Raw genomic sequence first — 15,740 nt, forward strand, 5'->3', positions numbered from 1 at the left:
TAAAAAGATATCAATTCCTAAAAAAGGAGTTATAGAAAATGTTCACTTAACTCTCTGACCACGTGATGCAGACAGAGCTAGACATGTGACGAGATATTGCACTAGACCAGTTGTGGAAATCTGGTTACTTGATACAGACGTAAAAATTATATTATCAAATGTATCTATAATAAATGAATTAGTATCATATTCAAATATAATCTTTTTAGAAATTTTATTAAAATACCATATTTTATATATATGAGTCTTGGTGTAACTTTGACACAGTTTATATCAAATTCTCCAGACAGGACCATCTTATATTGAACTAATATTGGTCGTGATCAACTCTTATAGTTTAGGCTTCAGTTTATGCCCACTTTCAATTTACCTTACCAGAGCCCGGGATTTAAAGAAATCGGAAAAATACGGCTTGGGCCTAAGCTGTCGTTGGGCCTTATTTACCACTTGATTTTTCAGATTCAAGCTGCATCTTAATTTCTAAAGCTGAGTTCCAAAATCCGGTTTAATATTCTATTTGGCGGATTTTCCTGGTTTTTATGAGAACAAGACTCAATATTGAGCCTTATTCTCCACACGAAGATCTTGCAGCTGTCAATCAAGTGACACAAGCTGTCCTCAGAGTTTGATCGAAGATTGGGTCATAAAGTCGGGTTCAAGGAATTACGAATCAAGCCTAAGTTTTTAAATCGCAGGCTTAATCCCTTTAATCACCTTTATAAAAACTAATTTAAAACAGATCATATGGTTTTAGATTGGATAGTTTTGGAGTAGTCTCTTTCTTTATAGAAAATTAAGCAATATTCACTTACGCAACTAGTTCTATAGATTCTGCTTGTCCAATAAGTGCAGTAAACCAAGTACAAGGCCAACAACGTGCAGTCATGTGTAACCTATATATCATAAAACTATAAATCTTATAAAATTATAAAAAACAATCGTATAAAAACCGGTCGCTTAATTATCGTTTTTATAAAAACAATTGTTTTTAAAAACGATCGTTATTCGTTTTACAGAAATGACTGGGTCGTTTTCAAAAAACAATATTTTACTTCTAAAAACGAAATGATCCTTTTTAAAACAATCGAAAAAAACGAAAAATGCTCATTTCGATCATTTTCAAAAACGATTAACTGCCCTAGGTATGAGGCATCTCTAGATTTGAGTAAATGTGTAAATAATATCTTACATTAAATATCCAATTTATACATTTCCATGTTTATTTTTACCTGAAAATAGAATTTTTGACACTTTCATACCATTTAATGGGATCTCTGACGTTCAACAAAACCTGAATAATTTATCTTGCATGACATCACAAAGTTGTTAAATCGTAAACTAACGGGAAAACCCCAGAAAAACAAATAATAGAGTTATATAGAGTTTATATGTTCTCCCACCACCCCACCCTTCCCCACATTTTCTACCCGGGGATAGCTGACTTTGCTTCATGTGCAGTTTAATGATTATTCCGCCGTAGAGGTCACTTAGTCTATAGAGAGCTGAGAGAAAACAGGATTCTGCTTGCTTTCTTTTACAGGCTACATGCATAAACTTCCTATTTGTAGTCTGTAGTCTCTATATCGTCTAATTGTTCCAAGTTGGATTATTTCATAAATATGATTTTTTTTAAACATTTAACACCAAAAAGTACTAGTCTCGGGATTTTTAAAATGTGGTCAACCATTCTTTCACCTTCAAAATTAACAGAGATATTAGGAAATTTGTCCAGATTCCAGTTTATTAAAAATCAACATAACTGCTCAAATATTTAATATCTCCCTCAATTTTAAAGATACAAAGAAGATAGACCACATTTTGGAAAGCTCATTATATGTTCCATCTTATTTTGATGCACTTTAATTTATGTCATTGATCAATTATCGAAATCAAAGACAATATTCAAATTGTCTCTTAATTCCCATGTTAATTAGGACACCCTGTAATAGAGCGCCATCTAGAGTGAGAATGTTTATAAAATCTACATCTATCTGATTCCTCGTGTACTAGAGCGCCATCTAGAGTGAGAATGTTTATAAAATCTACATCTATCTGATTCCTCGTGTACTTAAGTACATACACGATCTTTATTATTTCTATTACACAAATAAATTAAAAAAATGTTTTTCACCTTTGCATTTGGAAAAGCTTCCATAATTTCCTTATAGAAGAATGATATAGGATAATCCACCCCTCCTCTGTATTCAGATAGAGTCTCTTGCCAGTCATTTGTGCTAAATATTTAATACATTTGCCGCCAGTTTTTAATTACAATCTTTCTTTAAAAAATTTGTAAATTTTAAACAATCCAAAATTTAAGAAAAAAATCCGGAATTTAGAACAAAATCTAAAATTTCAATTTTTTTTGTAATTTAAGAAATATCCGCAATTTAAACAAATTCGACATTTTGAAAAATATCCCAATTTAAAAAGATATCAGCAATTTAAAAAAATATCAGCAATTTAAAAAGATATCAGCAATTTAAAAATATATTAGCAGTTTAAAAAGATATCAACAATTTAAAAAGATATCATGCAATTTAATAAGATATTCTCTATTTAAAAAAAAGAAAAACCACCACTTTGAAAAATGTTCACCATTGAAAAACATCAGATATTTACGGTGAAGGTGAAAAATGGGCTGAGATTTTCTGTGGACACTCATGGATGACCCGCGGGGGGGGTCATAGGCTAAAAATTAAAAAAAAAAAAAAAAAAAATTTAACAAAATTTTTTTCCACGGGCAACTCTGGGCCATTCAGTTAGTTCTTAATAAGTCTGCATTTGAAAATCAAAGTTCCATATTTTTGTTGTGTTAGTTTGTACCTGACTTGTTTAGCAACTGCTTTTTTCCAAAAGTCATGTTTATCCAATCGTTCACTCATAACAGTTGCCATATGGTGAATCTTCCCTTTCAGTAAATTCTGTAAAGCAGCTCTAAATAGAAACAGTTCAGTACAGGAAGATACATAACAGTGCAGTACAATACAGTATACAGCACAAAACAGTAAAAGAGGGTAAAGTAGAAATCAGTACAATGCTGAACAGTATAGTGCAGTACAAAACAGTATAGTGTAGTATAGAACGGAGCAGTGCAGTACAGAAAAGTACAGTGCAGTACAGAACAGTACAGTGCAGTACAGAACAGTACAGTGCAGTACAGAACAGTACAGTGCAGTACAAAACAGTACAATGCAGTACAGAACAGTACAGTGCAGTACAGAACAGTACAGTGCAGTACAGATCAGTACAATGCAGTACAGATCAGTACAATGCAGTACAGAACAGTACAGTGAAGTACAGAACAGTACAGTGAAGTACAGAACAGTACAGTACAGTACAGAACAGTGCAGTACAGAACAGTGCAGTACAGAACAGTGCAGTACAGAACAGTGCAGTACAGAACAGTGCAGTACACAACAGTGCAGTACAGAACAGTGCAGTACAGAACAGTGCAGTACAGAACAGTGCAGTACAGAACAGTGCAGTACAGAACAGAAAAATGCAGTGCAGAACAGTACAGTGCAGTAGAGAACAGTACAGTGTAGTACAGAAAAGCACAGTGCAGTAGAGAACAATACAGTGCAGTACATAAAAGTACAGTGCAGTAAAATGCAGTACAGAACAGTATTGTTAAGTGCCAGGACACTTAACCCTATCTCTGCTGGGGTACTTGAAAACCAGGATATGCTGGGGGGGGGGGGTCAATTTGACCCCCCCTCTAAATCCCATGTTTGATGTCCAAATATGACAAATGATACATCATTGGAAAGCTCTTGTGCTCTACTTTTAGAATCTGCAAAAAAAATTGCAAATTTGCAACCCCCCCCCCCAGCAGGAATAGGGTTAAGGCTTAGCCTATCCAGGTAGAGCCTATGCGTAGTCTGGTGTTAGTCTGTTATTTTAAATAACTGTTAACAAACAACTAGAAAAAAGTCAGAACGTGCCTTGCCCTAGTATATAATTGGAAGTAATATTTAAGGGATCAAAGTTAGCTAATCATTCAGCAAATACAGGTACAATTGTTACTTTCAACATTTACATGATTATATTAAAAAGTTTGAGCAAACATATTAATCATTAATTTCCATTAAATGTACACGAAGGTAAATAGTGTAAATGTGCGTTAGAAGTTATTTTAAAACTATTTAATTAATTTCAAATGATTATTAAAGGGATTCTTCCTTATTTAAAATGTTGGATCACAACGAAGCCGCATCCCTCAGATAGATACTTTAAAAGGATAGAATGTGGAAGACGATGCCTGGCCGCCTTAAACAAGTCCTACAAGATTCAACGGAATGAGATAGAACGGATACGGGGCATAGTACTTTCAGTCTAACACGTTTGATATTGATATCAACTCATGCTCTGAACCCTCTAGAAATAAGTTACAAGAAATATATATACTGGAAGTTACTTAAGAAATATATATACTGGAAGTTACTTTATGCATTTCATTAGAGTTTGACCTTACGTCCTCTATAAGAAAATGTTTAAGTTCGAATATAAAATTTACAAATTTACAAAACCTCATGTAAACATGATGTAAATTTTCTTGGGAAATAGACAAAAAATCGTTGTAAATGTCTTATGAAAAATTTAATGAACAATTGATTATTAATTGTTTTGAAACTTTTTGGATTAAGCAATTTATACTCGTAACTTTCTATGAGTCTTTTAGCTTCATAAAGCAGAAACATGATGTCAATTTTTGCTAAAAATTCGATCATTCTGGGATTTACAAACATCTGTTATATTTTGAGTATTTTAAAATAGGTTTACAATCCCTTTGATGTCATTTGAATGACGTCATTCGAACTTGAAATTTGACTTAATTATAAACTATGAACTTGACATTGTGTTAATTTAATTGAAACAAGAGAACGTTAAAATAATCATGAACTTGAACATGAAAACGCAAAATTTACGTCAATAAAGAATATAAGAAGAAGAAAAACATGAATGAACATGAACATGAACATGAACATGAACATGAACATGAACATGAACATGAACATGAACATGAACATGAACATGAACATGAACATGAACATGAGCATGAACATGAACATGAACATGAACATGAACATGAACATGAACATGAATATGAACAACCTGGTTGACATTGTCCCTGTCCGAGGAAGACCTGCTCCTATTAACACAAACCCTTCATCCATTTTAAGTTCTATTAAGTGCAAATGTACAGTCGTCGTTGTATAAATCAACATAGTGAAGACGACTTTCTATTTCTTATTCGATCTTTACCAAGCTTTCAAACAAAATGGACACAAATAAACATTGAAACAATAGAGAAACTGTAAATTAACTTTTTTCTCTACGTTTAAGCTTGTAACTTGAAAAAACCTTGTTAGAAATCAAAAGTATTCTTTGAATGCCGACCATTATACGTAATGTAAACATTGGTTAACCCTTTAAACAATTCCCTGAGGTTTGAAATTTTGTGTGAAATATCGTTAATCTTGAATTCTTGATCTCGATATCCATGTTGGGTCTTTTAATTTGATCAGCGTATGACCATCATGGGAATTAAATTAATCCTGCACATGAGATGAAGATCAATTCTTTATCCACATTGCAAAAGGTCATTCCAGAGCGTTAACACTGTGCGGGTTAAAAAATAAAATCATTTTTACGACAACGAAAATGTAGAAGATTGTAATTTCAACTTGATTTCCCGAGAAAAGCCTTTAAGACAACTCAACTTCAGATGTTTTTAAAAGAACTGTAAGTGTGATTTCAAGCTTAAAATTTGTAAAACTGATTATTTTCAATAATGGTTTCTCTACAACAGAAACACATACATGAACGAAACTTGACAGTTGGTAAAAAGTTTAAATGTCTTTAAATGTCTTCTCACATAGTTTGTTAAGTTGCTTGAATCCCAAGATAAAAATATAAAAAATTTCATGCCGGCCATATTATATTAAAATTGATTTCAAAGTAAAATATGTTTGAGTAAAAGATTTTTAAAACTAAATAAACTGCAAAAAGTCTTTAACATCTATTACAGTATATGGAAGAAGACATTCAAAACTATTTACAAACTGTCATGTTTCGTGGGACACCCGGTGTATAAAAATTACCAGACTTTGACACTTTTAAAAATTAAAAAACCCGATAATATCTTCCACATTATTGATCAAATAAAGGTTTCAAGAATAATGTTTTGGAAATCAAAAGTTTCGTCATTTATACGTCCAAAGTGACGTCATTTCGACTTCGAAAATTAGGTCGTGAAGACATAAGAATTCTTGCATTAAATGTCCTCAACAACTTAAATATGACGTCGCCGGATGTTCCACTGGTAATTATTGACGTTCTCTGGTATCCAGGGTGTAATTGGGCAACGTTATTTTTGAAGGGAGGGTTACTTGAAATTACAAGCTTCTAGTCCCTCTAAGAACATCTAAACAAATAATAGTTTGGAGAGTGAAAATGAATTTATTTGTATCAATGTTAGATTCACGACTACGTACACACGGCCATACAAGTGCACATATGTTCAACTCACCTCTCAACTTGTTCTAAGCAGAGACTGAAACTTAAACAATATTTAGACCCGGTTTAGAGAGATACCATGTGGTTGAACATTAGACATTTTGTTGGCAATCCTTTTGAATGGAGACACATATACAGGGTGTCCCAACAAACATGGCCCCCTGTCCAATGTTTCTGGCACAAAAATAGTTTCTAATCTAACTTAATTTATTATAAACTGAAAAAATTCGACAACCATAGACAAATTGATAATTCAAATAATCTGTAAAAAAAAACATAAAAAAGTCATAAGAAACATGACAGTAGCAAGACGGATTGAATGTCGTCTTCGAACGCTGAGTTAATTTGTGACATTCAGCCGCCAACCTACTTGAAACAATAACCACAAAAATCTCCTAGTCCTGGCATTTCCCAAATATGGTCTGCCGTTTTTGTGCTGTCGATGTTAGTAATTTCGTTTAGATTTCAATTTTATTAGATAAAACCATAAAAGCCAAATCTGGAATGAAATTCTTAATATCTCCGGTAATATTCAAAGCTCAAAAAAGGCAGACCACATTTTGAAAATACCACCACTAGAGGTATTTTGTGAGCATTAGCTCCAGAATTTTACTTCTAAAATCAAAGAGGGGAATTTACTAGAAAAAAGTGTAAAACGGCTATTTTGTTGTACTGTTTCCATACTGCAGGTGTACTTCACATATTTATGCTATATAACCTTTTGGGCCCTGGAATATAATTTTATAGAAAATCTAAAATGAATGTTAAAAGAAAACCAAATTATGAAATAGGCTGGTTTCATAATTGACCAATGATCATTTCACATAGACTCTATGCTTTTCACTTTACAAACGATGATTTTCCGTTATAACTATAAATCAAATGATGTTTTTTATTCACCTATTTAACAGCTTTAAAAAATTCGAAATTGAAATGAATAGTCTAGGTAACATACTGTATTAATGTACTCTAATGCATATAATTTGTGAACATTTACATGATTTGTACACTTTGAACTCCCTTTCAGGCTGAAAGGGACTGAACAAATTCAAACCGAGAGATTCTTTAAATTCCCCTCTAATATATATTCTATTCTCTATGTCTAAAATTGAGTTTATGGATAAATGTCTCATATTTTTAAAGATTAAAGATGTCAATTGCTACTATAAGAACTATTAATCTTGAGAGAGAAGGCTGAAAGAAAACAATAAACTATTCAAAGTGATTTCAAAAGTTTAAATTTCTTAATTGGACTTTCGACGTTATTTTAAAGGTCATTTAAAGGTCTTGTTTCTCTATAAACTACTGAATATTATAGTCCTGTATTACTCTTACTTATCTTTATTAGTCCTGTTAAGACCTTCATTAGTCCTTATTAGTCCCCGATTGAAAATCTTCTTTTATTTCTAATAATTGATAATTAACGGAGAGTGTATCAGATAAATTGAACTTCTTTTAAACCTTTTAAATTGTGGACGTCCTTCTTTGTGTCTTTAATATTCGCGGAAGTATTTATCATTAAAAATTATTGTTTTCTTTGAATTGAAGTCTGGGAAAATGTTTCAATTTTGAAGCTGAAATAATGATAAACCACATTTTGGAAATCCTGAGACTATATAGTTTTCGGCGTCAAAACTTGTTTGTGGTCTTTCTGTAATCATTTACCAATACCCGAGTGTAGTCTTTTTGACCCCCCCCCCTCCCCCCCTCCTTCTAGGTAGGCGAAGTTTTGTTCACAAAATTGTAGTTTTTGCATATGTGCAAAAAAATTTCGCTGACCAAAAACTGATAAACTGAACCGAAAAATCTGTATGTTCTGTTTATTCATCTCTTTGTAATGAACCGAGTGTTAAAAATTTAAAACCTTCCGAGCTCTAACTGTGATAATACTTGTCCCCAGTCCCCAAACTTACATAAAGTTATAAATTATGCTGAAGCATCAAAAAGTAATTCATAGTGAGGCAGGGGCGGATCTAGCTTCTTAAATAATATTGGGTATTGTTCCGAGCAAAACATAATGAGCGAGGGGGGGGGGGGGCAGGAAGGTGCAGCCCCTGCAAAATTTGAAAAAGAAATAAGCATTAAAAGTGAGTAACTTAAGTGCTCATTACAGAAAATTACTCTTAGTATGTAAAAATATTTTTACCTTAAAGCTGCACTTACTTGCAATTTTTATCACTCAGATATATTACTCTAAAAAAACATATTTTCATTTCCATTGGCATTTCATAATTTCTTATTAAATTTAACATATTGTTTAATATTGTAGGTTTGAATATAGCGATGGGCAACTGCTAGATTAGTCTTACAAAAACTTTTAATACTTTTGGACTTTTAAATATTTACGGATTTAACGATTTGAAATTGTCTTCTGTAGAAGTTTACTATTATCAAACATGCAAATTTGTTATCCTAGGTGAAAACGTGAGACAAAAACTAACTAAAACTACCATTTTTGCCTTATATTTTCTTCGAGGGTAACAAATTTGCATGTTTGGTAAACTTCTACAGAATAAAGTTTTAAAATGTTGGTACCTTCTCATATTGTCGTAATACCTTTTAAAAGTCTAAAGACATAAAAAGTTCCTGTAAAATTAATCTGTATATTGCCCATTAAAATTTTAAAAAATAAATTATTTATATGTAAACTACTAAACATGAGGATTAAAAGTAAAGTTTACAAAGTTGTTCAAAGATATAAGATCCGAGCTGAAAACTTTAGAATGAGATATCTTTAATCCCGATCAGTTAATTAATCTGGAGATTAATAACAATAGGAGCACAAGCATTATTTAATCTTGAGATTAAGAAAAAGAGTGGATATCAGGATTAATGCTTGATCTCTTCTTTTTCTTAATCTCCAGATTAAATATTGCTTGTTTTCCTCATGAATTTAATCTCCAGATTAATTAACCGAACGGAATTAAGGATATCCCATTCTAAAGTTTTCAGCTCGGATCTTCCAGAATAAAGAGAGCCTGTCAACTTTGTTATGTATTTTTATATTTATTTTTTTGTTAAAAAATGAAGATAAATAAACAATGAACCTAGGGGTGCAATTCTTACTTCTTTGAACAGGATTTAAATGGAGGATATCTTGCATTAGGCTGACAATTACTTGAAGGTTTAAGAATTGTTAACACGAAAAGCTATTTGAATAATTAAAGTTGAGAGCAGAGCTTGGGGATTAACACCAGTTTATCCCCCGCTCTTGGGGGACAATGGTACTATTCCAATCCCTCTCTCCTTTGCTTGCGTTTCTACCTGTTCTCTTAGCCGTTCTGAACACTTATATTGCAGGAACAATGTTGTACAATATGTACATACAATCAAGCAGTTGGACTGTTCTTAACAAAAACTGTTATCATGCTTCTTGACTTTCTAATCATACAAAACTTGGCTCTCTATGAGGTGTTCCGAATGTTGATTCAGGACAAGGGCGAAACGCAGGACTTCAGAGGATGCATGAACTTCATGGGCTTAGAGTGTGTGTATGGGATCTTTCTGATGTATCCAGTATTCTTCAGTCTGTTTGTTCGACTCTTCTTGATCAAATATCCAGAATCATTAATGGTTGAAGGAACAGGACTTCTCAAGTTTTTATTCGTCTTCTGCTCACTTCTCTTCTCAACCTGGTTCTCTTCTCTTTTCTTCCTGGGCAAAGGATACCCGACCAACTACTTTCAGATAGACTTATGTGTGGGAGGACACATTAGGAACAAGGAAATACCGGCCTACTTTGCAGGAATACTTATACGCATCGCATTTGCTTCATTCTTCTTGGTTGGAATTATGAGTACACACTACCGGGTTCAGGTTCTCCAGACAGAGGCATTTAAAGGAAGTTTAAGAAAAGTTGGTCTACGGTATGGAAGAAATATACTTAGCTTCAGACAGAGTGTGATCTTAGTCTACATCATGTTGTTACTCCGTTTGGGAAATGAGTTGGTTCTGTTATTCCTGTACAAAAACCGGATAGAGTGGAACAAGGATGCTATGGAAGTATTTCTAGTTTACTATTTCATCAAGGATGCAGTTTTATCTGGATATCTGGTCACCATCTATATTAGTTCTAAGACTGGGAGGAAGGGCTACTTTGAGCTGTACAGCGAGAGGAATATTGACAATGAGTTTGGAATCTTGGAAGCACTGTCTGCTTTACAGTACTGTCTTCCAAAACAGTCAAGTACCATGTACACGAAATAGATCACACAGTAGGTGAACTCTGTTCATCTTAAAGCTATGCTTTCAGGTCTTAAATGGTTCCCATCCCCACTGAACATTTAAGCTTAGACGCTGGATATTTGATCATTGGCTTAATCTTCTTTCCCCACATAAAGAGATAAAATCGTAAAAGTTTGCACAATGAATATATGCTGAAGCTGAGCCCTATAACAAACAATGGATATCTAGTTCAGTTGCTGAAGCTAGGTGCTATACCAAACAAAGGATATCTGGTTCGGTTGCTAAAGCTGAGCACTATACCAAACAAAGGATATATATTTATGTTGCTGAAGCTAAGCACTATACCAAACAATGGATATCTAGTTCAGTTGCTGAAGCTGAGCGCTATACCAAACAATGGATATCTAGTTCAGTTGCTGAAGCTGAGCGCTATACCAAACAATGGATATCTAGTTCAGTTGCTGAAGCTAAGCGCTATACCAAACAAAAGTGTTACCATGATCAGATCAACAAGCTTTAAAGAAGATCTTGGCAAGATATTGAAACAATACATTTTGTTCAGTATTCCCATTCAAGGCTTGCGAAACCAGCAACCTTTAGCACTGTTTTGAAAAAATTTAAAGAATTTGTACTTTGTATTTTGTTTCTGTATAATTATTGTTGTGTACCCTTAAGATATTATATATTATTTCCCATTTAGAAAATTTACAGAAAATCTTAAATTTTAAAATAATTTTTTTATATATAACAGACATCATTTATGTTTTTAAAGAACTTAGGATATCCCATTTTTTCTCCTTATTAAAAAGTAATTAAGCATGAAGCCAATTTGATCATGCCATAAAAGTAGCTTATTTTACTGTTTGTTACAGAACATTTTGTATAAGGCTCATGATTAATGATTGAGTCAAAATGATGAGTTACATCTTTCACACAATATTTCCCAGCAAAAATCTACTTTTAAACTGCTCAAAATAATCACCCATTGTTAATTATGGTTTTGTGATTTTCAATTAATGAATGTAACTAGAGTAGAGTAAGAAGAAGTATAGAATATAAACAGTTGAACTAATCTGTTGTAATCTTTGTAAGTGTCTTTCAAACATGAACTTTCCTAAACTTTAAGCGGCTTATGCGAACATCTTTTATTAATGGAAATATATCTCAATAATTAAAGATTAAGTTGATGAACTTTCCTAAACTTTAAGCGGCTTATGTGGACTTCTTTCATTAATGAAAATATATCTCATTTGAAAATCTACAAACTTTTGTATTTTAGCCAGGCCCTCCATGTGAGTCCACAACCTCTGGGTTAAGGGCGATCAATTTTGGACTTTTTATTTAAATTTAAATATGCCTGTCAAAGCATGAGTTGTTGCTGAATGTCAGGCTCCTGGTCTTAGAACTGTAACCCCAATTTATATTTAGCATTCCAAAAGTCCAAATAATTTGCTAGCCAAAAAAATTCTTCAAAACATGTCGAATTTGGTATGTATCAAAAGAAAGCCAGTCATGAATACTGTACATTTTTAATTAGATATTTTCAAAATTGTTTGAATTTTTGACAAAAAAAATGTTGTTCTTAAATATTAGTTTTTTTGCTTCTGATTTGTAAAAAAATCAGTTTAAAATTATCTGATTATTGTGTTTAAATACGGATCTTTTGATACAAGGTGTCCCAGGAAACATGACTATTGGTAATAATTTAAAATCAGAAATAATGTTTGATAGAAATGTTATGATTGATGTTTAAATTCGAATAAATATTGTCTGTCTTAAGTACTTTCTGTAATCTTACTGTAGTCTCACTGTAGTCTTGCTGTAGTCTTACTGTAATCTTACTGTAGTCTTACTGTAGTCTTACTGTAGTCTTACTGTAGTCTTACTGTAGTCTGTACCTTCATATATCCAAGATATATTTAACCAAGATAGATCCAATATCAATAACTAAATATATATCATATATACAGGATATATTTAACCAAGATAGATCTAATATCAATATCTAAATATATATCATATATGCAGGATATATTTAACCAAGATAGATCTAATATCAATATCTAAATATATATCATATATACAGGATATATTTAACCAAGTACATCCAATATCAATATCTGAATAAATATAATATATCTAGGATAAATTTAACCAATTAGATCCAATATCAATATTTAAATATAAATAATATATCTAGGATAAATTTAACCAAGTAAGATCTAATATCAATATCTAATTATATACTATATACAGGATAAATTTAACCAATATCGGTCTAATATCAATATCTGAATATATCATATATACAGGATATATTTAACCAAGATAGATCTAATATCAATATCTAAATATCTATCATATATCCAGGATATATTTAACCAAGATAGATCTAATATCATAATATCATAAGTTCAAAATTAATAAGTAGATTTATGATAAATATTTTTCTTCCATGCTTTCTTGTTATTAAAAAGTTTTAAAAGTGTTTACCAATATTTTTATAATCCTCTTGTTCTTCAGAACTAATCCTAGAACACTGAGCACAGAAAGCACATACATCATCTAAATTAAACAAAAATTCTGATCAGGAAGTTTACTTTTAGACTTAAATTATGACTTGAAATAGTCAAATGAATATAAAACACAGCAATGGTGTAGTGTGCACAAAATCCACTTCATAATTGATTTAATAACTGATTAGTAAAGGTATTTTCTCTGTAACAACATGAAATGCACTTCAGTATTGTCGTCTTCCTATTTCACAGTTTTCTGGTTAATACTGTATATTTCAAATATTATAGAATATAAAGTTTGTTTCTGCCCATTTCCACATATCATTAATTAGATATCAAAATATGACTCAGAATATGTCTATACAGACAGGATGTTCTAGTTTTCTAGCTGTAGTTTACTAACTGTAGAGGTTACTAACTGGTAGTTTACTAGCTGTAGTTTACTAACTGTAGTTTACTAACTGTACTAACTGTAGTTTACTAACTGTAGAGTTTACTAACTGTAGTTTACTAACTGTAGTTTACTAACTGTAGTTTACTAACTGTAGTTTACTAACCGTAGTTTACTAACTGTAGTTAAATAACTGTAGTTTACTAACTGTAGTTTACTAACTGTAATTTACTAACTGTAGTTTACTAGCTGTAGTTAACTAGCTGTAGTTTACTAGAAGTAGTTTACTAACTGTAGTTTACTAGCTGTAGTTTATGAACTGTAGTTTACTAACTGTAGTTTACTAGCTGTAGTTTACTAACTGTAGTTTACTAACTGCAGTTTACTAGCTGTAGTTTACTAACTGTAGTTTACTAACTGTAGTTTACTAACTGTAGTTAAATAATTGTAGTTTACTATCTGTAGTTTACTAATTGCAGTTTACTAACTGTAGTTAAATAACTGTAGTTTACTAACTGTAGTTGACTAACTGCAGTTTACTAACTGTAGTTTACTAACTGTAGTTTACTAACTGTAGTTTACTAACTGTAGTTTACAAACTCTAGTTTACTAACTGTAGTTTACTTACTGTAGTTTACTAGCAGTGGTTAACTAACTGTAGTTTACTAGCTGTAGTTTGCTAGCTGTAGCTTAATAGCTGTAGTTTACTAGCTGTAGTTTACTAACTGTAGTTTACTAATTGTAGTTTACTAGCTGTAGTTTACTAACTGTAGTTGGCTAACTGTAGTTTACTAACTGAAGTTTACTAACTGTAGCTTACTAATTTTAGTTTACTAACTGTAGTTTACTAGCTGTAGTTTTCTAGCTGTAGTTTACTAACTGTAGTTTCCGAACTGTAGTTTACTAACTGTAGTTTAGGAACTGAAGTTTACGAACTGTAGTTTACTAACTGTAGTTTACTAACTGAAGTTTCCGAACTGTAGTTTACTAACTGTAGTTTACTAACTGAAGTTTCCGAACTGTAGTTTACTAACTGTAGTTTAGGAACTGAAGTTTACGAACTGTAGTTTACTAACTGTAGTTTAGGAACTGAAGTTTACGAACTGTAGTTTACTAACTGTAGTTTACTAACTGAAGTTTACTAACTGTAGTTTACTAATTTTAGTTTACTAACTGTAGTTTACTAGCTGTAGTTTTCTAGCTGTAGTTTACTAACTGAAGTTTCCGAACTGTAGTTTACTAACTGTAGTTTTGGAACTGAAGTTTACGAACTGTAGTTTACTAACTGTAGTTTACGAACTGTAGTTTACTAACTGAAGTTTACTAACTGTAGTTAACATGAAATCAGAGGATGTGAGTGTATAATAGTAGGATAAAGTAAGATTAGTAAAAGTATTGGTAATATGTCAACAAAGTAATTAATAATAAACTAACACTACTAACACATCCTTTCCAATTTTCTCCTTCTTAAAATGTCTTTCATTTCCTAAATATCTCTCTAAAGAAAGGGAAAGTATCTTTTTTTTTAACCAAGAACTACATGAAAACTTCAAATATTTCCTGTTTCACCTTATCTTTTTTTACCATTTCCTTTTTTAAATAAACACAATTACATAAAGCAAAAAACTAAAACCCGGTAAACCATTTAAAAAAAAATAAAGGTATTCTCTTTAACAGTTTTGCATCATACATGTTGCAATTTATTATGTTTGATATATATAAATTTAAAACATGTGAGAGTCACGGAAGTTCGTAGTAAGATTTTGACTCGACAGTTATTTGAACAATAATTAAAACCAATTCCTAGCAGTTAATGATCTCTTGTCTTCAATTAACACAACTCTAAATTTCTTATTTTATTTTACAAGAAGGTTGGGAGGAATGCATTCTGGCCGGAGGGTTGCGTTTTTGTCCAGCAATAGACAAACGATGGGCACTGATGAACATGACATTTGCACAGGCTGATCCAATTAAAGTGCAGAAAAGATAGCACTAGTAAGCAAGGAAAGGTTAAGTAGGAGAATTTGAGAGAGAATTTTTTACGGAGCCAGTGAAAACAGAGAATAAAAAAAGAAAGGAAAGGATAGATGGAAGAGAAAAAACAAAAGAAAACAAAATCAATTCTT

General features: G+C 31.9%; 1 protein-coding gene across 1 annotated transcript in view; it reads right to left on the reverse strand.

Annotated features, from left to right (window-relative positions):
* LOC111710426 (uncharacterized) overlaps positions 1-9,858 on the reverse strand; it is an 11,555-nt gene extending 1,697 nt beyond the window's left edge. The window contains exons 1-7 of the mRNA XM_023484511.1: positions 9,850-9,858; positions 8,621-8,625; positions 5,119-5,196; positions 2,827-2,937; positions 2,132-2,234; positions 1,230-1,291; positions 813-893 (exon numbers count right to left, since the gene is read on the reverse strand). Of these exons, the coding sequence (XP_023340279.1) occupies positions 813-893; positions 1,230-1,291; positions 2,132-2,234; positions 2,827-2,937; positions 5,119-5,180 (419 nt within the window). The 5' untranslated portion in view covers positions 5,181-5,196; positions 8,621-8,625; positions 9,850-9,858. The remainder of the gene's footprint in view (positions 1-812; positions 894-1,229; positions 1,292-2,131; positions 2,235-2,826; positions 2,938-5,118; positions 5,197-8,620; positions 8,626-9,849) is intronic.
* Positions 9,859-15,740: the final 5,882 nt, after the last annotated feature.

The sequence above is a fragment of the Eurytemora carolleeae genome, unplaced genomic scaffold (assembly GCF_000591075.1).
Source record: "Eurytemora carolleeae unplaced genomic scaffold, Eaff_2.0 scaffold1061, whole genome shotgun sequence".
Taxonomy (NCBI): domain Eukaryota; kingdom Metazoa; phylum Arthropoda; class Copepoda; order Calanoida; family Temoridae; genus Eurytemora; species Eurytemora carolleeae.